The sequence below is a fragment of the Phodopus roborovskii genome, unplaced genomic scaffold, assembly GCF_943737965.1.
Source record: "Phodopus roborovskii unplaced genomic scaffold, PHOROB, whole genome shotgun sequence".
Lineage (NCBI taxonomy): Eukaryota > Metazoa > Chordata > Mammalia > Rodentia > Cricetidae > Phodopus > Phodopus roborovskii.
The window spans coordinates 7,078,604-7,104,035 of record NW_026126689.1 but is presented as its reverse complement, the minus strand read 5'-3'; the positions used below and the strand labels follow the sequence as shown (position 1 = coordinate 7,104,035).

Below are 25,432 nucleotides of genomic sequence, written 5' to 3'. Positions count from 1 at the left end.
CGTGAGCTTTCTCAGTTCCCATTCATTAACATCAAATACCTCCTTGTTGATTTTGTTGGTTTCTGCCACTCGGTCAGCCACAACGGGGCGTTGCCCTGGGGGAGCTGGGATGGGCTGCATGGCAATAAGCTGGATCTTACTGGGGACCCTCCGGCTGGCCTCTGAGGTTCGGGAAATCCTGTCAACATGCTCAAAGATGGAGGCCGAGGAATGCTGCTCCTTGCCTGAACTGGGCAGGGGGCCACCTGGAACAGAAGGGGACACGTGACCAACAACCAGAATCTCCAGTTCACTGCCCATGCTCTGTTGTAAAGTTATCGCTTTTGGCTTCATTAGAAATTACAAACGAAAAGGCGGACGGTGGTGGCATTCTCCTTTAATCCCAGCACTCGGGAGGCAGATCTCTGTGAGTTCGAGGCCAGCCTGGTCTACAGAGTGAGTTCCAGGACAGGTTCCAAAACTGGACAGAAAAAAACCTGTCTCAAAATACATACACACACACACACACACACACACACACACACACACACACACACTTAATAAAATTACAAATGCTTTTAGGAAAGATGTGATACTCTGTGTCAAAGATCACTCAACTGTTTTGGTTTTTGGTGTTTTTGTTTTTTACATGTAGTTAAAAATCGTCATAAAGGAAAGTAAGGTTCATTTGAGAAGAATGCTTCCCAGCAGGCTTCAGGGCCTGGGTCCAGTGTCCAGAACCACAAAACAAAATATAAAACATTTGAGCTGGGCATGCTGGTGTATGCCTGCAATCCTAGCACTCAGAAGGTGGGGCCCGGAGGAGCAGAGCTCCAAGGTCATCTCCAGCGAATTCTAGGCTAGCCTGGACTCCATGAGCCTGTTTGAAAAGGGAAAAAGAAAAGGACAGGAGTCCGACGCTCAGTGAGGCAATGAGCAATCTGTAGAATCTTCTCAAAAATTATTTGCGTAAGCTGTGAGCTTCCACTACCTCTGGGCACTCTCAAGCGTGGTCGCAATCAGCTAAGAAAGCATCGCTATGATGGCTTCCTCCACATGGGTGGTGATCGGTTCCAGGACCCTGGAGGTACCAGAGCCCATCAACTGGACTCAGCCTCCGCTAACAAACTGCAGTATCCGCCTGCACACACAACCCAAGCACACTGTCCTGTGAGCTTCAGATCGCTGCTACATTACATCTTATTGTCAACACAATGTCGATGCCACGTTAATGTTACTTTAACATTTACAGAACACAGGACAAGAAAGGTTACACACACGTAACATACATGTAACTTAAAACATATATATATTTGATCTATAGCTGTTGGTTGAGGACGGGCACCATGGAAATGCACGGGCTGACTTGAGGGGGATGGGTCAAAAGACAAGCATCTAGAGCCACATGGGAGGACACCAAATTATCTGTGAAGGATTCAGGCTTTTCGCTCCTGGTGTAGAAAGAAAAGCTGAGGAAGCATTAGAAGAAAAGTTCACCCTTAAAAGGAGTCAGTTCCACTTTGAAGAGGGCACTTAAGAGTAAAAAGGCAGCCAGCTTCATGTTATTACATCTTACTACAGGACTTCTGAAGAAGTAATCAGGCCTATGAAAATGAAGAAATTTATACACTCAAAAAAATGGACAAACCTTCCACTTTGGTGCACACCTTTAATCCCAACACTCAGGGGACAGCAGCAGGCGAATATCTATGCCAGCCTGGTATAGACAGTGTGATACAGACTAGGTAGGGTGAGACCCCATTTCAATCACACACACACACACACTCACACACATGCGCGTGTGCACACACGCATCACACACACACAGACATGCACTCACACATGCACGCACACACACACACTCACACACATGCATGCGTGCACACACACATCACACACACACAGACACGCACTCACACACTCACACACAGAGACAGTGTCTTATATAATGACTGACTTTCTCCAGTTTCTCATCTTCAGCAATGAGGAATTTCTCTAGTGAATATTATATGTACTAGAAATAACCCCAGCCAAATTTAAAAGGGGAACAGGGAGCTGGGAAGAAGCCCGGGGGGGGGGGGGCAAGAGCACCGGCTGCTCCAGCTTCCGTCCATCCCAGCTTCCGTCCGTCCCCGCACCACACGGTGGCGCGTGACACTTATCCCAGACCGGGGTGATCTGCTGCCCTTTTCTGCCCCTCAGTCACCAGGCACAGACGCGTGCCGTGCCGTGTATGCACGTAAAGCACCAAACTACGCAAGATAAAGAAAGAAAGCCAGGAGGTGGTGGCGCTCGCCTTTAATCCCAGCAGAGGCAGGGGGATCTCTGAGTGTGAGGCCAGCCTGGTCTACAGGGCGAGTTCCGGGACAGTGCAACACGGAGAAACCCTGTCTTGAAAAAAACAAACAAAAACAAAGAGGGAGGGAGGGAGGGGGGAGGAAGGGAGAGAGAGAGGGAGGGAGGGAGGGAGGGAGGGAGGAAGGGAGGGGGAGGGAGGGAGAGAGAGAGGGAGAGAGGGAGGGAGGTATAGGGTGAGAAGATGGGAAGATCAGCCGGTCAGAGAACAGCTAGTACCCTTTCTCTCCCTTAGCCAGTTGGTGTGGACACGCCCAGACCCTGTTTTAAAGTAAACCGCCAACAGCGGCTGGTAAGTTCTGGCTTTCTCCTGCTTTGACTGTGTGTATGTGATCCCAAGGGACTAGAAACGGCGTGTACATCTCCCAACGAGTCGTCTCCCAGACAGCAGACATCCTGATATTCTTGGGCTTTCTTTCCAGCCTAGACTTAGAGAGGGCTGGATGACCCAAACCGCAAGCCCAGCCAGACAACTCCATTCAACCAGCAGCAGCTACTCAAGCTGTGGGACCTTGCTGACCTGAGGTTCTAAGGAACATCAGCCCACTCTCCCCCAGGGTGGCCGAGTGTCGGTTGCCTTTGGGGCTAAAGGCTGGGGTGGGGAGCTCCCCGGGCCATCATCTCCCCTGGTTCCCACCTGAACTTCAGACAGTGTCTGGGCTCCCCTCTGCCCTCTCAGTCAAGGTCACAGAGCCTTGCCAGCTACAACCTTCAAGGCAAGGAATGTCCAGAACTCAGGTTTCTCTGCCAAACTGCTAGGTAAAGGCAGGAAAGGAAAAGAAATCCCTGGCTCTTGTCTTGTCCAGGGCCCAGCCCTTCAAAATGCCTGACATTTTGCATCAAATTGTAATCTGTACTATGCTATATACTGTGCAATTTTAAAAATATTATTTAGGTAATAACAACCATGGGAAGCTTAGTAGGTGTTTAGAAGATGTGAGGAATCCAGTCCTAAGGCAATAGGGACTTTGGATTAAAATGCCTTTCTCTTTCAATGTTCTTTTTTAAAAGTAACATTATAAATTACACTGCACATTCGAGAAATCCATCTTCTACCTGATGACTGTAATAAATGATACATTATCTATTTAAATACAGACAAGAAATGGCTGACGAGAGGGCTCAGCAGGTGGAGGCTTGCTGCCAAGCCGGAGCAGAGCTTGAGGCCCGGAGAGCACTGACTTCCGTAATCTGTCCTCCTACACACCTGTGTGCACTGTGGCTGGTGCATGTGTGCACACCACATGTACAACAAACACACACAGTAAAGAAATGTGAATGACTCTTCAACACTCACATTAAAAACGAGGCGATGACTGTCTCATATACTGAATAACTTGATCTCACCATCTATAACATAACATATATACACTTTTTGTTTCCTTGCCTTTGGTTTTTTCAAGACAGGGTTTCACTGTGTTAACAGCCCTGGCTGTCTTGGAACTCACTCTGTAGACGAGGCTGGCCTCGAACTCACAGAGGTCCTCCTACCTCTGTCTCCTGAGTGCTGGGATTAAGGGTGTGAGCCACCACCGCCACCACCATGCAGCAATATATAACGTCGGGAGAGCAGCTGTTGTTCTTGCAAAGTCCCCAGGTTCAAGTCCCCAGCGCCTAACCACACGCAGCTCCCAACCACTGTGAGCCCGGTTCCAGGCATCTGACGCCCTCTTCTGGCTCCCTCAGGCATCAGGGACACATGTGGTGCACATGCACTTGCCCGCAAAACACTCATACACATAAAATTAACAATGTCTTAAAAATCATATTGTGAGTGTATGTTAAAATAATTAAATAGATAATTTAAAATGAAAGGAAAAAATGAGTTGCTGCCATTTAAGACTCCAAGAGAGGCAATACAGGATTATACAGAACAAAATCAGCCACACAAGGACAGAAGAGAGAGCTTTCCTAAAATGCTTTGATGGAAGACTAGTTTAAGAAAGTGTTTCAGGGCTGGAGAGATGGCTCAACGGTTTCAAGACCACGGGCTGCTCTTCCAGAGGACCTGGGTTCAATTCCCATCACCCACATGGCAGCCCACAACTGTCTCTAACTCCAGTTCCAGGAGGCCTGACTCCCTCACACAGACACACACACAGGCAAAATACCAACGCACATAAAATAAATAAATAAAGAAATAAATCAAACTTGTTTTTTAAAAGTATTTCACCATTCACAGATAAACATAATTAATCCACACCATCCCTAAATTTGGTGGCCTCCCCCACCCCAGCCACACCCTATGAGACTGAGATCACCGAGCCTCTTTCTCAACGCTCCGCCAGCTGCCAAGCACATTCCGAACGCTCAGGAGGAACCCCGAATCATGACTAGCTGATGGCAGTCACCATGCCTCAGTTTACAGTATTCTTCCTTGAAGAGGCCTCTGGGAATTGCCTTAGTGAGAAGTTGAGAAGTAGGCTCAATGATCTCATTCAGAAATGAGCCGTCCGGGCTCCATGTACGTGGCTAATCAGGTTGAAACAATGTGTTCACTGGGCGAAGACCTCACCAGATGCCAAAACAAACGCCAGTCAGTTCCCATGAGAAACCCTAGCACCTGGAGCTGGAGAAGTTCACGCTGATGAGGTTCTAACAACTTGAGAATCACACACACGCACGCACAGCAAGACAGCACTGGGGGGCAGGGGGCAGCACACACTTTGATACAAGCACCCAGGAGGCAGACCAAGAGGATCTCTGGGGGTTCAAGACCAACCCAGTCTACACAGTGAGATCCAGGCCAGCCAGGGCTACACACTCAGAGCTATGCAGGGAGACTGCGTCTTAGCCAGCCCACCCCACAAAAGAGCACTTGGCTGTCCCCTTCGGGTAGGCGTGTTTCTGAGGACAAGCAGGGGTTAGGGCCACGGGGAAGACACCCTGAGCCTGACGCACCCCCTCCATCCACTTCCGCCCCTCTTCACATTCTCTTCAGGGAGGACAGTGGGAACAGAGGTGGCTCGCCCTAACTACAGTGGCCGAGACCATGGAACCCTGTGAGCCAGTTACCTCTGCGGGTCTCAGAGACGGACACAAGGGCTGCACCTTCCAAACGGGAGGCCAGGGAACGGGGTCAAGTTCCAAATTAGCAAAACACAAGCAGCCGTCTTCTGTGGATTTCTGTTGCAAGAGCGGGACGGAAAGGGGTGGGCTGGAGACCCTGAAGCCCGGCTACGGCCACATACAGCCGTGACAGGAGACACTGATCCAAAGGCAATCCTGGCGGCTCTCCCCAACCTCCTCCCCCACTCACACGACATTCGGCAGAAAGTGGATCTCTGCTCGAATTTTCAGAAACAACCAGGAGCAGGGGGAAAACACTTGTCTTCCCAGAACTCAAAGAGAGCTTGCGGTCCAGCCTGGGCTACATGGAAGCCACTGTCTCCAAAGGGGACCCTGAAAGTGCTGCTACTCAGTGGAGAGCACTCGTCCTGCACATACGTGCTCTCTCTCTCTCTCATATCTATATCTATCTATATATATATGTATATGTATATACACATATATATATAATTTAATGAAGCTCCACGCAAAAACTAAAATACCTTATGTCAGCCCCAAAGCTGTCTTATGGCACCTTTTAAGAAGGTGGGAGCTTCTGGGGCTGCTATTACCTTACAGGTTCTGGCGTCACCAGCAACCACGCTTCCTTTACGGCAGCAGCCCCGGAGCTTGAGGCACTCCCACAGGCTGGGGCTCTCGGCCCATTGCCGGATGCTCACTACCTGACTTCTGAAGGCAGGCACAGGGCTGCTTGGGTGTGCTCCCTTCACAGCACAGCCGCCCGAGCGTAGGGGAGGACACTAAGCAAAGAGCTAATGTCAGAAGGGGTAGGGGAGGGCACTAAGCAAAGGCAAAAGGTAACCAGAGGAGGGCTAGGGCTCTTCTCTCTTTTTCAATTATTTCTTTCCCAGACTGGAAATGAGATTTTAACTCAGCCATATCTGAAACACAGCACCTGTTACCATGGTGTCAAATAAGCTCTAAGATTTTGTGAAACTGGATCCCGAGGGAAAACCTTTTCCCTTACTCTTATGTGGGTATTTCCTCAAAGTCACAAAAGACCCAGCGGGGAGGAATGGCAAGGGTGAGGGACAGGCGCACAGGGCAGGGACCCTGCAAGGCCTTGGGGGTGGGGGCCTGGGGCATAGGAGGCCCTTGGTCTTTGGTCCAGAGTCTCCTCGTTTATAGAATGTCGTTCGATCTGTGCTGTATTTTCAAACAGAGAAGTGTAATCTCACAAGTGAGCATGGGGCTGCAGAGACGGCTCTGTTCAGAGCAGAGACCTGGGTTCAGTTCCCAGCACCCACACCGTGGGTCACAACCGTGCAAAATTCTCGTTCCCGGAAATCCAATGTTATCTTTTGCCCACCATGGTTAGGGTTAGGATTAGGTTAGGGGTTAGTGTTAGGGTTAGGGTAATGTACACATACAAGCAGCATGCAGGCAGAACACTCAAACACACAAAACAAAACAAAAAACCCCTCAAAGCCAAGCAAGAAACGTTTTAAAGTAAGCGTAGCTGGTGGCGTCTCCCTTTAATTCCACTTGGCACAGGCAGGCAGACACTGAGATCAGCCTGATCTACATAGTGAGCCAGGCCAGCCCCAGCTACTACATGGTGAGACCCAAAAGTCTCCAAACAGCAAATACAAAAACCATTCATTATTAACCCCACGTCCCTGAACTACTGAGACACGATCCTGAGATAAAAAGCAAAGCCCCCACCAACTCGCCAAGAGTGGGGCCCAGGCCAGGATGGCTCAGCAGGTAACGGTGCTCGCCACCAGGCCGGACAACCAGAGTTCAGTTCCCAGGACCCACGTGTTAGAAGGAAAAGGCTCCCACAAACTCTCCTCTGACCTTCACAAGTGCGGCACGGCACATGTGAGCCCAAACACATACACACACAATAAATAAGTAAATAAATAAATATGAAGCCACGCAGCTGACCAGGCATGGCGGGCATGTCTGCCATCTCACCAGTCAGGTGGTAGAATCAGAAGACGCAGGTTTCCAGGTAGGGCTGGGCTGCTTTGCCATCACCCCAAGAACTATCACCAAGGCAAGGGAGGCCTATGGGCATAGGTGCTTTTGTTTTGGTTTAAGTTACTAGATCACAGCAATGAAATTTAAAGTGGGGGTAACCTTGGTTTTGTGCCTGGCCTGCAAAGAGGTTGAGCCACCTGATTATACCCAAGTACCTGCTGGAAGAACCATCTAGAAATGGCGCCACATGAGATGGGTATGGACCTGTCACAGATAGGCATCTTCCCAATGGTGACAGCTGTGACTTCAAACTGGTTCCTAAAAAGGGCACTGTCCTTGAGGCAGTTTTAGGACTACAGCTTCCATTGAGTTCTCCTTATCCTTCAGGCAGGGAATCAGCTCGACCCTAAGTTAGAATGACCTGCTAGCTTACGTCACAACTCAGTGGACCCCTAGTCTCTACCCTCTGCCTTCCCTCGAAGCCGATACCCACACAGAGTTCAAAACTGAGAAATTCAACAAGAGTGATGTGAATTCCATTTTTATAGATTTGCTTGTTGTTTGGTTTGTTTTTCGAGACAGGGTTTCTCTGTGTAGCCCTGGCTGTCCTGGAACTTGCTTTGTAGACCAGGCTGGCCTTGAACTCTGTGTGTGTATGGGGGGGGGGGGAATCTGCCTGCCTCTGCCTCCTGAGTGCGGCGATTGAAGGTGTGAGCTACCATGGCCCGGCTGTCGATTTTTTTTTAAGTTTAGTGTTTGCAGTAGGGTATCCTCTGCCCTGTGTGACTCTGACCATGACAACTGTTAACACTGGAAGGAAGGGCAGTGACAGACCACTCTGCGGAGCTCTGTGGGCCTTCTCCTCATGGGCAGTGGCTGGTGCCTTGTCTCCCGCCGCATCCCTCTCGCTGGACTCCTCGCTGACTGTAGAGTCCGCATCGGAGGGAGAAACTCTGCAGACACAAAGCAGAATGCAAACATTAGAGAAGAGAGGCCCGGAAGGGTTTTAATTGTCTCACTCACTGGAAGCAGGCTTCCACCAAAGACAATCCACAATTCAAGGACCACGCTATGGCCACAGTCACCGTGTCCTGAGGGCGGACTGGCATGGCTAACTAGCTGACTGAACAGGATTTCAACGAATGCTAGAAAACTAAGTGCTAGAGAGAGGAAGTTCCCAGAGCTGCTGGGGCCCAAGGCTGAGCCCCTGGCCCTAGGCCATTCCCTAGGCAGTCTGGGTCTCACACCTTGGATGGAAAAGAACCCGGGCTCCAGCCCTGCAGAGCTGTGAACACAGCTCAGCATCTGAAAAGCCCCAGGTTCAATCCTTAGCACCACGAGAAAACAAACAAGAACAAGTTACTCTTAAAAAGAATGCCCTATGGGCCGGGGACACGGCTCAGCAGTTAGAGCACTGGCTGTCCTTCCAGAAGTCCCAGGTTCAATCCCCGGCACCCACATGATAGCTCACAGAATAGCCTTGTCTATGCACATAGCAAATTTAACACTGACCTAACAGTTTAATATCTACAGCACAGATTCCAGTTAAAAAATAATAATAATGGCAATAACAATGGCCTGTGGAATGGCTTAGCGGTTAAAGGTGCTTCATCTCCTGAGACCTACATGGTAGAAAAGAATGGACTCCCAATTATTGCCCCTTGACCTCCACATGTACACACAGACACACCCAAGGAGGGAGAGGGAGGGAGGGAGGGAGGAAGGAAAGGAGGGAGGGAGGTAGGGAGGGATGGAGGGAGAGAGGAAGGAAAGGAGGGAGGGAAGTGAAGGGAGGGAGGGAGGGAGGAAGGGAAGGAGGGAGGGGAAAACTTAAAAAAGAAGAACCTGGGCTTTTGGCCTGGTTTAGCATCAACTGAACCCGAGAACCCTAGGAGGCCAGGGAAGTTCTGGGGTTACTCCAAATAACTCCAGACCTTTGAAACAATGACCCCTAATGAGATCTGACTCCATGCATGAACATTAAAGGAAACAGAGCACTAGGATATAGCAGGCTGGGGAGCACACCAGGCTGGGGAGCACACCAGGCTGAGGAGCACACCAGGCTGGGAACACACCAGGCCGGGGAGCACACCAGGCTGGGAGCACACCAGGCTGAGGAGCACACCAGGATAGGGAACACACCAGGCCGGGGAATAGCCTCAACCAGTGAGCACTTGGCCTTCACTGACTCCTGCTTCAGTGACAACATGAATTGCTAATACGTTCTGGTGCCCTTCGGGGACTCCCTCCACAGTCATCCCTCAGTACCCAAGGGCCACGGAAACTCTCAAGTCCCTCGAACAAAATGACTCAGTGTTTGGCTGTAACCACACCACCCTCTTACAACCCTCCCTGCATTAATTACGTGGAGCGCCACACACACACACACACACACGCACACACACACACACACACACACGCACACACACACGCACACACGCACGCACACACACGCACACACGCGCACACGCACACATGGCAAATTGCTCTAAGAATTGTGACAGCAATGAGTATGTCCACTCGCATCAGCAGTATCCCCCCCTAAGCCTTCTGACCCCCAGTCTGAAAAGCGGACCAGATGGACGCCTGTGTCTACCCCAAAGACCACTGGTGATGAAGGGGTCAGCTGTTGCTTCTCTGAGGCTCCTGGGGAGAAAGCAAATCTTTGAAGACTGTTACTAACAGCTTAAATCGCCTCTGAAGATTTGCTGCACTCCAGGCCTGGGAATAATTAAGCCGAGAGCATCTCTCCGAATAATTCATTTTCTTTCCTAAGGACCACTCTCCAACGTCCGTTACATTCTTCCACTAGACCAGATCCCCCAAGCAGAAGTGATGCCATCGGTTTGGACGTTGAATGTTGGTATGGGCATGGGTGTCTTTGCTACCGGCAGCCAATCAGAAGCCAGGATCCTGAATCTCAAGGAGAGGCTGACAGTGGGCAGCCCCAGGGGCCTAAGCCATGAACTAAAGTCAGCTGACAAACCCTGACCCAGCTGTCTTCTTCAGGACTGTTCTAGCTCTTCTCACGGGCAGAGGGCAACAAGGGCTTCCCTGGTGCTATGGAAAACTAATACACAGTTCTCCACAAGCTCTGCTTTGGCACGAGGGCCTGGACATGGACTGGGAATGGGCAAGGAGGGGATGGGTGTGCAGCTGTGAGGTGCTAAGGTCACAGCATGGGCAGCTGGGGGAAAACAAAAAACAAAAACCAGCCAACAGAAGGAACTGGAGAAAGCAAGACGTCACAGCCAGCCGCCAGCAGAGCAAGCAGGCGCAGGCGGCCTACCGACGGTTGTGTGCAGTGGGCCGTGGACTTTTACATTTTCTTACCTTAGTTTTTGACAAACACCCATTTGGGGAGCAGGGGCAACGTGTGGCACAACACCTGTGTGGAGGTCAGAGGTCAGCTCGTGGGGATCTGTCCTCTCCTTCCATCGTGTGAGTTGAGGTGGGTGACCACACCTGGCAGCAATCATCTTGATGGCCCTGCCTCTCAGTTTTCATACAGTCTCTCTTGCATTACCTTCACAAAGCCTAAGGCATTCGCCTCAGAACACGCACACTTCCAGCTGGCTGATCCCTCATCAAATCTGGGGACAAACCCAACACAAATAAGCTGGGGGAAGAGGTCACACAGCCTCTCTGGTAGCCCAGCAGAAGGGGTTTGCGTGTGTCTCCCAGGCTGCAGGCATCTCTGATACCGGGAAACACGCTCTGCAACAGAGAACAATGTAGAAAGCCCAACACTGACCTTCCTCTGTGGCGGACGTTCTTAGAAGGGATCTTTGGCTTTGGGCTCGGCACGTCCCCATTTTCGGAGGGTGTGGTGTGGTCCTTCACAGGCCCCGGCGGTGGTCCCGGCTCGTGGATAATCAGTATGTCGTCTTTATTGTGCTGACCCAGATGCTGCTTAGCAAAATCAAACCCTTTGACACTGGGGATCTGCAGCTAAAACATACAGGGACAAAGTGGTTAGCTAGCATGAGGTCAGAGGAGCATGACCCCCTGACCCAAGACGGCCAGCAAAGCCACCCGCCCCATTCAACAAACATCTCCGTAACGGATCAGGCACCAGGTTCTGTTTATACTTGGAACTCGTCACAGATGCTTATGAAAGATTAAACAAGAATACAAGGATTAAATAGCGAGACGACAATACAAAAGCCATTCCGGTAGGTCACCTGCTCCATTGCCAGAGAGCTGTGAAGTGAGACATTCTTTATAGAATGTCTTTATAGAAGGGCACTCCATCCAGGCCTTGGGAACTGTAAAGGCTTCAAAGAGCCTGCCATAGATCAAAGTGTGAGACCAATGGAGACCTAGAAGAGATGACTTTTGCTGCACTAGAGGGGCAGAATTTGGCGAGGAGGTGGACAGAGAGGCCAGGCTCCACTCGGATAGTCCCGAACGGCAGCTTTGAAGGTCGTCTTCTGGGTACCCAGGCTCTATTTCTAAAGAGGCAGACTTCTAAAAACCTAAGTAGACCAAGCACAAGGACCCAGTGACAACATGCACACAAAATCAGGACAAACCAGCAGCAAAGAAAATAGGAAAACATCAGTGGAGGGAGAAGCCAGGCAGGCAAAGGAGACCAAAGAGCATCCCCAACATGGAGGTGGCATTAGGGCGTGTCCCGAAGGAGCAAAGTTTCAGCAGGATTAGTTTGAAAGACAGAAGAAGCCTGAAAGGAAAGCAGCTCCAGGGGGCAGAGACAGGACAATTGCTTAGGAGATGTTCGGGCTGAGAGGTGCCCCTGCTGACAGCCATGCAGTGGCATGCAGGCATGAACGGAGAGCCTCGGTTAAGGGAACATCTAACAGGTTGGGACTTGAAGTTCCCCTGCCCCAGAAACCAAAGGGATAAAATTTCTAGAATGGAGTGGTCTGTAGCAGAGAAGTCTTCAGAAACAGCCTGTACTCAATGGTGGACAGTGTCTCTCTGGGGACGCCAACGCACCCAGCACCATCCCCAGAATCAGACCCTGGGAGCGGCACCTTCTCTAGGCCTTAGCCCCTGAGCCTATGGGACAAAGGACACTTGTGACATGGAGATGCAGAGTACCATGTCTGGTGACATCATTTTAACAACACTACAGACTGTAGTTTCCTTAAATACAACCTTCAGGGCATGGGGAAATGGGCCGGCAGGCTCAGTGCTCTTCCAGAGGACCTGGGTTCGTTACTCAGCACACATGGCAGCTCACAACCGTCTGTAACTCCAGTTCCAGGGATGCAATGCCCTCTTCTGACTTCTGTGGGCACCAGGAACATGTGGGTATACACACACACACACACACACACACACACACACGCGAGCAAATCACTTATACACACAGAAAATAAAAATTAATTAACTAGACAGAGGCCGTCCAGAGGGTCTGCTCATTAAGGAATGCTGCTTGACCCTGTCACATAGGCCTAAGGGTACTCCCACACCTAAGGAGCACGTTCGCACAATATACCACGAATAGGAGCAAAAGATGTTGTCATAATGCCATAATTTACGCCTCAAAAATGACATTGTGGGCTTAGGTCTGAACTAAAGTCTCCTGCATCGGATGGGTAAGGGGGAAGGCAGCCTGCAATAATGACTTAGGCCAGCAGAGGGAGACGAACGGTACCTGTAAAGATAGTTTACAAAGAGTTGCCTGGAAACAAAAGGCAGAGCATCTGGCAGCCACATTCTCTAATTAAATGAGCTTCCTTGACTAGAGCAGGCTGCTGTTCCAGGCACCCCTGGACTCAGGAACACCACACAGGGTAAGACAGATCCAAGCTGCCTCTCCTCAACTGGTCACCTGAACTCCTCGGGGGTGGACAAACATTCCCTAGAAGCAGAGGCTCCCCTCTCCCACACCCCTCACAGAAGAGAAGCCCTGCTTACTCCATATAGAGAACAGAAACCTCAGGACACCAGATAACAGCGACTCAACGTGCACATCAGACCCTTTTTATCATAGCACAGTAAGCCTGGAGGTTACTTCCTCCTTCCCTATCTTAGATGAATCTCCTGTGTGCATTCATGCATGTGTAATACATGTATGTGCGTGTGTGAGCATCTGTGTGTGTATACATGTGGAGGCCAGAAGTGTGTGTGTGTGTGTGTGTGTGTGAGTGTGAGTGTGTGTGTGTGTGCCACATGCATGCATGGCATCCACGAGGTTGGAAGAAAACTCCTTAGAATTGGAGTTACAGATGACTGTGAGCCACCATGTGGGTGCTGGGAACCGAACCCAGGTCCTCTGCAAGAGCAACATGTGTTCTTAACCATTAGGCCTTCTGTCCAGCACCCCACCATGTTTTTCTTAAGACAGGGTCTCCCACAGCACACATGGATCTCAGATTCTGCTAGGTTGGTGGTCTACCTCCCCAGGTCTGGGATTACAAGCACTCACTGCTGGTGCCTGGCTTTTGACATGAATGTTGTGGACCAAACGCAGGCTCTCTGATTGGGTAGCAGACACACGGTGGTAGGAACCAAACTCAGGTCCTCTGCAAGAGCAGACAGCAGTGTTAACCCCTGAGCCATCTCCCCTGGGCATTTCTTTAGTGGAGAATTCCCACTGGGATGCTGTGAACTCACATTTTGCAGAAGAAACAGTAGGAGCAGGGTTTTCTATTTAACATCATCTCTACCAGTCTTTGGATACCTCCCTCCTGCAAGAGTCAGAAGAACAAAGCAAAGAGGGAGGCCGTGGGGTATCCTGAAGGTGCAGGCTCCGTGCTCTGCCCTGCCCAGCTTAGAAGGAATGTGTTCAAGAGCTGCATGGCAGCTCTGGAAACATGAAGTGCCCCCTGGCTGCAAGCTCACCATGCCCCACAAACCAAGAGCCTGTAAGTACCAAGTTCACAAGGTCTTAGCTTTGCTTTTTGTAGTTATTACTTGAATCAAAATCTTGCAGTAAAGCCCAGGCTAGCCCTGAACTTCAATTTTCTTGCCTTGTCTTCTACATGCTAGGATTAAAAATGTATACTACTATATCCGGCTGAGCCTGGGTCTTTTCCTTTTGCCCTTGATTTTATTTTTTTAATTTGTATTTACATGCATGAATGCTTGCCTCAATGTATGTACATGTATTGTGTACATGCCTAGGACCTGTAACTCCCGAACAGTGTACTGGATTCCCTGGATCTGGTTACAGTTGGTTTTGAGTCACAGCGTGGGTACTAAAAACCAAACCTGGGTCCTCTACAAAAAGCAGCCAGGGCCCTTGACCACTGAGCCATCTCTAGCCCTAGAGCCCAGGTCTTTATTTTGCATCAAATGATAAAAAGAGTAAAAATTTTCATATTTACTTTAAAAAAGATCAGAATTCCAGCTTAAAATCAAAAGAGGAAATGATGGAACCAGGCCAGGATCTTCGCTGAGCCTTTACTCAGTCCTGCAGGAAATGCCCATGGTTCCTTTCAGCCAGTGGGTCCCTGCTCAGTGAGTGTCCGTCCCCCACGAGCATTCTCTGCTCACTTAGCTGCTGTCCCTTTGTACTTATTCAGATTAGCTGCAGAGTAACACATCTGGACTTAGCATAAATAATGTGCTTAAGGGGCTGCAGAGAAGGCTCAGGGGTCAAGAGCACTGACTGCTCTTGAAGAAGACCTGGGTTCAATTCCAGCATCCACATGGGACTCACAGCCATCTGTAACCCCAATTCCTGGGACTCTAAGCCTGTCTTCTGGCCTCCAACGGTTTTGTGGAATACAGACACAGACAGACACTCACACACACACACACACACACACACACACAACATCTTTTGAAAAAGTAACATGCTTAACAGCAGTCAACAAAATACCCTTCATAAGCCCCACACTTACTAACCCGATACATTCCCTTCATTTGTTTTAAGCTGCCACAATGATTCAGCTCAGCTCTATTTGTTTTCTGAGACAGGGTTTCCCTGTGTAGCCCTGGCTGCCCTGGAACTCACTCTACAGGCCAGGCTGGCTTAGAACTCACAGAGATCTGCCTGCCTCTGCCTCTCGAGTGCTGGGATTAAAGGTGTGCACCACCACTGCCCAGTGTCAGCTGAGCTCTTAAAGGCAAAGTATGTGTTGTTTATATGACTAGAGGAAAAATTAGGCAACTCCCGAACCTTTAAATAAAAAAAGTCTGCATTATTAGGATGGGTTCCTGTCTATGAGACTTGGATATACTATTCCAATGTAGGAAATATGCAATTATAAATAATATTTTCATTTTGAAATTACATATCTACCCACCCACATACTTCTCAAGCATCTATCTGTCAAGCCTTTTTAAGATGGATAGAAAACTAACAATTCGACACCAATTACTCCCAGCTAATGAGGGAAATCCCCAAATGAGCAATTTGCAATGTTACACCCATGTTTTACTCCAAATGAAGTGCCTCTGAAGTAACAGAAACAACGGTCACGTGACCCTCAAGGCCTTCAGCTCACAAACTGTGTAGAGCTCCACGTTGGTACGCACAAGGAAAGCGTGTGCCTCAAAGAACTGGGTACCAACCACATTTACCCATGACAGGGTTTGATCAGGCAAACTGAAGGTGAGGCAGCATGTGTCTCTCTAAACAAGGGGCTCTTGAAATAACCGGTGTCACGGCATAAACAGCATTGGCCTTTGCAATGCCACCCACATAGGCCACAGTCAAGCAGCAGCCACCTCCCCTGAGAGAATGGCAGGACTCAGGTCAGCCACAAACAAGGCAATACAGGTAAAGAAAGCCTTACAAATGCCAAGGCTATGCAAATGAGGTTGACGGCTCTCTAGCTGCTATTGGTTGACGAAATGCCAAGTAGTAGATATAAACAGTGGAGCTTTCAGAACATCAGCTGCAGCTATGGATGAGGTTTAGATAAAATACTTTGTGAGGATCCAGCCAGGCCATCCATAAACATCTAACGCCTGAATGGGCTGTGAGAAAATCAGCTGACACACCAAGCCTACTGCGTGAGACACCCTTAAACATCCTCACTACAGCCCAGTTCACAGGCTGGGAAGTCACAACCTTCAACGGCCATAAAATCAGGGTAACGCATCTATGCTTACACACAGCACAAAAGCCACAGAAGGAAAAATATTACACCAAACACCGCCCCTCCCCCACCCAGGGAATACGCTGCTTTCCGTTTCTGAGCCACTAGGAACTAGTTTTTCCATTCCTTGAAAATAAAATCTAGAGCCAGGCTGGTACTGTATCCCCCATCTTCCGTGTGCAAAAGGGTTTTAACTGTTTTTTTGGTTTTGTTTTGTTTTGTTTTTTTGGTAAGAAGAATCTCGATGAATTCAGGTGTTCCATATTCAAATTACGGCCAGTTATTTCTTTAGAAAGATGGTTCTTTTGTTCCTTTTCCTTCTTCAATAAATCATTTGGGGGACAAGCCACGTTGTCTGGGGCCCCACGGGAACGCACTGCCGACAAGTCAGGGACGTCTGGGCAGGCAGGTCGGCCAAGTGACAAGAGAGGCGCGTGATGAATTTTAAAACATGTGGGTCATAAATATAACAAGACCCATATGGGACGAGACACAGCAAAGCCCCCAGTGCTTGGGTCCCTCTGATTCCCCAGGGAAGGGGAAGTTACGATGGCAATAGAAACCATAAGAGAATCCCAGAAAGTGTCCCAACAACAACAAGAAAACAACTCTGCAATTCGAGAGTGACACTGTGTGAGTGTGTTACTTGACTGATAACAGTTGGTGAAAAGTCCCCACAGCCACCACGGTGTTTCCATTTTAAAAGTGAAGGCAGAGCTACAGTTGGTCTTCAGTTCCGGCAGCTGGGGCCCGTGGTCCGGTCCTTGAGCTGGGAGGACACTCTAATAAGCTGGTGCCACAGGCCACACTGAACCATGGGTGACTGAGACTATCAGGGTGTTAACGATCCAGAAGATTCTGAGTCTGGAGCTAGGGAGGGGTCCCTGGTGGCATTTCTGTTCAGTTGCCACCCACACTGCCTTCCCGAGTGGCCACTGCCAACGGACAGCTGTCCAGACTGTGTCCCTTGTGAGACAGCCTGCAATGGCTGCCTGTGTACCAGCCGCAATCCCAAAGACTTCTGTCCTCCGTCACTTGAGTTTAGGCTGCGCCCTTCCTTACAAGCTTGCTCCAGCTCTCCTTAGCCCCTTATACCCCTTCAGAGGCAGTGGTGGCTATAGAAAACTTCCCCATCAGTCCTTACATTTGAAGGTTTAGTTACCAGGGAGTGGGTACTCTCTGAAAGGATTAGAAGGATTAGGAGGTGTGGCCTCCTTGGAGGAGTATGTCAGTGGTGGTGGGCTTTGAGATTGCAAAAGCCCAATCAGTCTCTGTCTGCTGCCTGTATGTCTGGGTGTAGAACTATGAGCTAGTTGTCCAGCACCGTGTCTGCCCCAATTAAATGCATTTCTTTTGTAAGAGTTGCTTTGGTCATGGTGTCGCTACACAGCAACAGAGCCATGACTAAGGCAGAGGTCCACCCTGTATCTTACACACCTCAGTCATAGCCCAGCATCACCTCCCAGAAGGCAGCAGAGTGCCCCGCCTCCTGTGCCCTCCCCACCGACACCACAGCCCCCTTTTGCCACGCTCCAGGTCAATTTGGGGGAGATTGGGACGTCTTCATAACTAGCACCCTACAAGACGGGAGAGTGCCTATTATTTGTGCTTGTAATTTAGTCTGGCCTGAACACTTTTAGGAGTCTAGACAGTGGATGTGCATGATATGGGCATGTCCTTCTTGTTACCCACAGTACCAACTTCAGCAGCAACCGTGTTGTGAACCACCCAGGCGCTACAGTCCAATGCTATTAATTGGTATGGGCTGTTCCCGTGGGGCCTGCAAGCATCCATCCATTTATGGAGAGAAGGATCCACACCGTAGTTTCGAAGGTACTAATAACAAACGATGGCTCTGGACAGAGATTAAAGCAAATACAAAGATCCATGGAGTTTCCCCTTTGTCACTAGAAATCAGAAAGGCCTGCTGGAAGCCTAAGACACATCGGTCTCTCCCTCTTACCGTATTTCAAAAATCATGGACCCTCAGACAATCTGAAGCAGTCTCTTCCTTACAAGGAAAAGGGGGTGGGGAGCGCAGGTCAGTAGATTTATTGTTTCCAGATGTTTGCAACTCTGAGATTTCCCAGAGTAGCACAGGGCAGCAGGGGGGTGGGCTGGGCAGGGTGAGGAGAGAAAGCCACAGGAGCAGGGGAATGAACCCTGCAGGCACAGGAGGGTGGCACCTCACTCGTTACGTCAGGAGACAGGCAACAGGCGACAGGCACAGCTGTGCAGCCTCAGGAGAGAGTACAGAAGTTTGTTTCAACTAATGGGAGGTCCCGGTTCCTACTGCAGACCTACGGCAAGCCTGCAGTGGAGGAAGACAGTCTCGCCTCGCTCCCGATGGTGTGGGCAGGCCATTTCCTTGGGGTTCTAGCGGGCAGATCTTCGCCGGAACAAGCTCTAAGTGTGTACACACAGACCCTTGCAGCCCCTGAAGGAAAAGCAACTCTCCAGGCTTGAGGTTCTATTTGGAACCATCCATTTGATTGACAGGAACATCTGGCACGTGGAAATATCACCAAGGCAGAAGTGAGAGGAGAAAGCGTGGGGGACATCTTGTTTTCGGTTTAAGGGATGCTGGCCACCGATAGTTTACAATGGACAGGGTTTCCACAAGGAGTATGTACCTCAGAAACAGAGCAGAGGAGACCTAAGCGTACAGCCAACTCTACAGGCTAAGTCTCCCTGTACCAACACACTTTTCCCCAGAACAAAACATTTCCTGCTCTACTGTTGCTCTGGTTTCACGCTGCAAACCACGGAGCACCGTGGCAGACAACTTTCCCATGTTATTTGTCCCTGGAACAATAACAACTGTGGACACTAGCTGACTATGCAAATAATAAGTGAGGATGGGTGGGAAAGAGGATATTCCTGTATAAAATGCTGCTAGCACGCTGACAGCCATAAGCTTGCGACATAATTAGGATTTTCCATTATGCTGATTCATAAGAACACAAAACATTATTTACTATCACAGGTATGCAACAAATTTAAAACTGAAACTCACGTTTTCATTTAGGAGGCTGGGGTTTGCGATATTTACGGGTTTTGTTCTTCCATAGGTTCTGTGGGTGTGGTAAGTGGTGGATGCACGTTCGTTCACCTGCTGGTGTTGGCCGCCTCCCTAACCATTCTCAGGCTGGATCTCTCCCTGAGCCCAGAGCTCGCAGACCCCTCTAATCTAGCTAGTCATCTTGCCCCAGAGATCCTGTCTCCCCCTCAGATGTCTGGGGTTACAAGCAGCCGCCACCCTTCCCAGCGTTTATGCAGGTGTGGAGGATCTAAACCCTGGTCTTTATGCCTGCACGGCAAGGGCTTTGGTCATCGAGCCACCTCCCCAACCCATTCTGTCATGTTTTGCTTTTGGAACCAGCATCTTAGATATAATCCCAGCTGGCCTTGAATTGTGATGCTCCTGCCTTCACCTCCCAAGTGCCGGGACTGCAGGCATGCACCACTGTGCCCGGCTGACAGATGTTTTTGAGACCATCGGAATAAAATCAGAAGCTTACTATGGTACTCTTTCATTTCTTGCTCTTTTGCCATTTGCTGATCTTATCACTTTCAGAATAGAGCAAGCCTTCCAAGATTTACATAGTAGGCATGCGCTAATAAATACAGCAGACGAACTAAACAGACTGGCTGAAATGCACGCCGGTCAATGTCTACGGCTAGGCTGGCTCTGGAATGCAGGCAAGGTTTTTGTTCACACTAGGTGAGCTGCTAGATGCTGACCCCAAGTCGATGTCCTTGCTATGAAAGCTCATACAACAACATCATAGGCAGTCCCGGAACACTCATATGAGAACCGAATGCTTTGGAGGGGAGCTGAGGACAACTGCTGTCAAATTAGGCGTAGATGAGTCAACTTAACAAACAAACAACCCCCCCCCAAAATAAAAAACTAGGGAGTCCAGCAGGGGCGTGGAAAACATGGAAAGGGGCATTTAAAAAAAAATCTCCAGAATTTGGGACTGAGATTTCTTTGTTCTTATGTAAAGAAAAACAAATCAGGAACAGCAGGTGATACATAGTGCTGTCTGTCTCAAGATAAAGCTCTCGGATCACCTCCCTGTAGACGACCACTCAACACAACACCAGAGAACTGGGGTATGCCGGAAAACTGAACTCCATCAAACTACTGACACTTGAAACACATATGACCAGTTATTAATGACTAAACAGGCACTGGAGAGATGGCTCTGTGGTTAAGATCACGCGTTGATCTTCCAGAGGACCAGAGTTTGGTTCCCAGCACCTCTAGCTCCAGTTGCAGAGGATCCAACATACTCTTCCGACCCCCTCAGGCAAGTGCATACACACACACACACACACACACACACACACACACACACACACATACAAATGGGTTTCCACATGGTCAGAAAGAAACTAAGAGAGCCCTCTAGTGGATCTGTATATGAGGGATGACACACAGAGCTGAGGGAACCTGCATGGCCTCTGCTCCCCGAAAACAGCCAGAGTAAACAGATGACAGCTCCTCACAGAATGAAGCGACATTCTGAATGGCTCCAAATTAAAACAGGCTCGCCTTGCCTGTTTTTACAGGTCTTGCTCTTGGAATACATTACTAATACAGAGATCTGGGGCTAAGGTAAACACATGAAGGCAGAGGACCCCATCGCTAGACCAGAGAGTTCTTTCAAAGGCTGTCCCTTGTCTTTTGGCATCGGAGCCTAGACTGGCTTCTGCCTCACGCGGGTGCTCATGTGACCTCTGGAGCGGACGCTTACCTTCTGCCGCTGCTGTATGTTAGCCACTGTGTCGGGCTGGAAATCTAGCTTGTCTGTGCGGCACAGCTTCCAGTAGAGGATGACGACAATCACGGTGACCACTAGGACTGGGATGACCACGCCGACCACAACCCATGGGCTGCTGCTCTGTGACTCCGGGGATGTTCTCTTCACCCTGTCCACAGCTGCAGACGGAGCAGAGCAGGGAGAGAGGCTCTCAGAAACACTTCACTCATTTGCTGGACAGAATGTGCCTTCCTCAGAGAGACTCGGGGGCTTGCCATACAGCAAGACACAAAGTAACCATTCAAATGTAACCATTGGAAAGAAACCATCAAACATTGCACAAGAAACACACCAGGGATCGCAAAGACACACATGTATCAGAGGACAAAGAAGCTTGGTTGATTCTAGTCCCCTGGTGTCCAGCTTATCGCCCCCCATAACATCTCATAAAATAGTTCTGTACAACCCCAGTCCAATGTGAGAAGAGAAGCTATGTGTTCAAGACAGCTGTGAACACCACATCCAATGGAGCAGGCATCACCTCCCAGGTCTCTGGAAAAAACGTGAGCTGGAGGCCTGAGAAGGAAGTTCTTCCCCCTTCTACCAACTCACTCCTCTCTGTCCTTACCTACAAATAAATGTTTATTGATGGTGCCAGACACCATTCTAGAGGTCAGATGTGCTGATGAACAGGCAGACAAAACCCATGGGTATAGAGGTGTGGGGGGGGGGGGGAAAAAGAATCCCTAATTAACGGTATTTGCTTCTAGTGCTAGATACCTCAGGAAACAGCCAATGAGTTGCTGTTGCGGAATAATCTTTTTGCACAACAAATCAATGAACAGAAATGGGTATTTTAAGTTGTAAGAGCTAGTGGGACAAGCCCACGCTATAAACCAAACTTTCGTGATTAATATAAGTCTGTTATCGGGGAGCTGCCATTATTGGGGAGCCGACGGTCCTACTACAAGTTACAGCACCACAAAGAGGCAGCTGGGCGTGTGCACCTCAGCACCTGATAACACAATAGAGATGGTGTGTTCATAGCTGCACTGAACACACTAGCCATGGTGGGAAAGCCCAAAGCGGTGGGCGTGTGAATGGGTATACCCACACAGCAGAGTACTACCCAGCTTTTAAACAGGAAGCGGGGGGGGGGGGGTGCAGCTAACTCATCGGGGAAGGGAGGGCACTTGCTGTATAAACAGGAGGCCTGGATTCAGACCTGTAGCACCCATGTCAAAGAGGGGCATGGACACGTCCTCCCTCGCACTGTCCATCGGATGAAGGGGGGCACACAGCAGCCCTCCCCCTGGTTAGTCTCCAGGGAGCAGGACTGATTTCCCCTTTTAAAAGCCTTCACCACAGGGTAATTTCAAAGGTGCTGTTTAAAAGCTGGGCTGGAGGCACACCTTGGTGGCTAAGAGCACTCGTGGCTCTTCCAGAGGACTTGGCTTTGGTTCTTAGCACCCACAGGGTGGCTCACAACACCTCTATAACTCCAGTCTCAGTGGGCACAACACCATCTTCTGACCTCTGTGGGCACTGCACATAGGTGGTACACAGGCTCATCAGTCCATGCTTTAAATAAACATACCGATGAAGGGAAAAAGCTTGCACTGTCTCCTACCTGTCCTCACTAAAGTTCTTCAGGATTCTCTGATGTCAAGACATCTGCCTATCCCTCCACTTCGGCGAGCAGGCTTTCCCACACTCTCAAGGACTGCTCCGGATCGTGGAGGGGAAACACCCACACAGACTAAGGCAGCAGTCTCACTTGTAAAGTCATATTCAGAGAGTTACGTTCTCCGTGCTGCCCCTGGGCTCTTCACCCCAAACGTGGCAGTTGCAAAAGAGGTACTGAGAGCATCACTGGTAGAGGCAGGGCCACGTTCCTTCCAACAATAATAAGAAATATCAAACACGCCTTTCTAAATGCAGAGTGGCGTGGGCAAGGGTGAGGGAGAAACAGGCCTGAAAAGAGGGTAAGTAAGGATCAAGGGACTCCTTTGTGTTAAAAGACCCCGAAGGAAGCCAGTCAACTTAGAGGGCACTCCCAGCTTCCTGAGTGACTCACTGTCCCCACCAATATGCAGAGTGAGACATGGAAGATCTGGGAATAAAAACAGAATAGGTACACAATTTTACCCAAGGTGGCTTTTAAATGAAAACTAGTATAGGGGTAGGGCAAAGGATGTTCATGTTGACATAAGGTCCTGTGGCTCACTAGGAACTCCATGAATATGAGGTGTGAGGTAGGAAAACAACAGCAACGGTCACAGCGCCACAGACGGAAATGAAAATAAAGAGGGTGTCAGCAAATAAAGTGCAAATAAACCCCACAAGCCTGACGGCCTGAGTTGGAACCCCAGGACCCCGTAAAGATGGAAGGAAAGAACTGAGTCTACAAAGCTGTCCTCTGATCGCCACATCTACACTATGGTGCGTGCGCGCACTCACAGACAGACAGACAGACACACACACACACACACACACACACACACACACACGCACGCACGCACGCACGCACTCACGCAATGTGTATTCTATAATTTACAATAAATCAATGGACATCAACAACTAGCATCTTGCATACACACCAGTTCAGGACAAGGTTGTAAGACACAAATCTTCCAAACACAGGGCAGAACTCTGTAATTGAGAGCTCAAGTGGCTGTGGACCCCGGCGTGGCTGGCAGGATAAAACTCTTGCACTTACGCTGGGCAATGGCGCCTTGAATCCGGTACCCCAAGATGATGGCTGCTTTCTGGAGGTCTACCTTGTTGATCAGATCTGAAGACTCGGCTGCACTGAGTCTCTCTCCATCTTGATTCTCTACAAAGTAGATGAGCTGTACGGGATTGTCGTCTCCCTCCAGCCTGGACACGTTCACCACCTGTGACAGATGGAGTCCACCAGCATCAGGGAAGCTCACACTGCCAGGCACCCCTTGTCAGGGCATTCAGCCCCTCGAGTGTGACTGGGCATTTGTCCTAGTCCTCTTAAAAAGCCCGTTGCCACTTCCAGATTCCCAGAATCTCCTCGGTTGCTATCTATTGGCGGAGACAGTTACAATGCACTTTGTTGTTCTAATGTCCTCTTTGAGACAAAGGGACCAAGAGAATGCACAGAACTGCACAGACAGTCTGGAATTATGACCGACAACCTCCAAAGAACTCACCATGTCCTGGGGGTGTGCCTATCCTACCCTTCACGGTAAAAAGTCTGGAGCTCTTCTCACAGAAATCACATTCTCAGGGGGAGCCACTTTCATTAAAGACTCCGAAGGCTGTCCAGTCTAGAAGGAGCCATAGGAAGGCCTGACTCCAGCATCCCTTCTAGATGACGGCTAATCAGACTTATATGGGGAACCAACAATACACACAGCACCTCCGAGTCAACCACTGGGGTGACAAAGTCTGTCTGTATTGTACAAATGTGGCCCAATGAAGAAACTCGGGAAAACACAGAAAGAGCCTGTAGAGAACAAAGTGAAGTGCTCTTGAAATTCAGCCGGCTAAGGAAAAGCACTGTAAGGACGTAAGCTTATTTCCCTGTTCTTCCCCTGAATTCTCTATCATTCAGGCTGTTCTTCATACTCCTCTCTTGGCCCCTTTCGGAGCACATTGCTACATTACTAACAGTTTAAATTGGTGGAGAACACTGCAATACACAAAGATTTACTCTTTACCCACTCCCTAATTCCTAGACACTTATGTTGGCTCAATATTTTCTTATCTCTCTTGTTAATTGGGAGGGAGTTGAAACAAGGTCTCATTCTGTACCCTTGGCAGGCCTGGAACTCGATATGTAGGTCAGGCCGACCTCTAACTCTTAGATTCATCTCCCTCTGCCTCCCTGGTGCTGGGATTAAAAAGGGATGCATTACCATGTCTGGCTCTCTTATTTTAAATCTGCACTTACTTGTTTGTGTGTGCATGTGTGTGAGCACACACGTCCCTGCTTGCACAGCTGGAAGTCAGAGGAACACTTACAGGAGTCGTTTCTCTCTTCCTACCATGAGAGGCCTGGGACTTGAACTCAGGTCATCAGACTTGGCAGAAGTGCCATCTCTCTGGCCCTTGTTCAGTGTTTTCAGTGCAGGTAAAGAGCCTTGTACTTTTGTATGCAACACTAGAGACCGGACATCGAGAGTGGCCTCTGGGCCACCTGTCAGGTGGCATTGGTCTGAGGGAGCATGGTTAGCTTTCACAGACCTGATGTTCCTACCTTAGTATCGGATTTAACACCTGCTCCCCAGGTTTCTGGTGTTCTGTAACTGTTTTATATACACACTCAGCCCTTGTGTAGCC

The 25,432-nt window shown here is 49.5% G+C and overlaps 1 protein-coding gene across 1 annotated transcript in view; it reads right to left on the bottom strand.

The window, feature by feature from the left end:
• Positions 1-25,432, bottom strand: part of Kiaa1549 (KIAA1549 ortholog) — a 108,787-nt gene that overhangs the window by 19,134 nt on the left and 64,221 nt on the right. The window contains exons 9-13 of the mRNA XM_051174674.1: positions 23,838-24,015; positions 21,113-21,297; positions 11,084-11,280; positions 8,164-8,282; positions 40-245 (exon numbers count right to left, since the gene is read on the bottom strand). Coding sequence (XP_051030631.1) covers positions 40-245; positions 8,164-8,282; positions 11,084-11,280; positions 21,113-21,297; positions 23,838-24,015 — 885 coding nt within the window. The remainder of the gene's footprint in view (positions 1-39; positions 246-8,163; positions 8,283-11,083; positions 11,281-21,112; positions 21,298-23,837; positions 24,016-25,432) is intronic.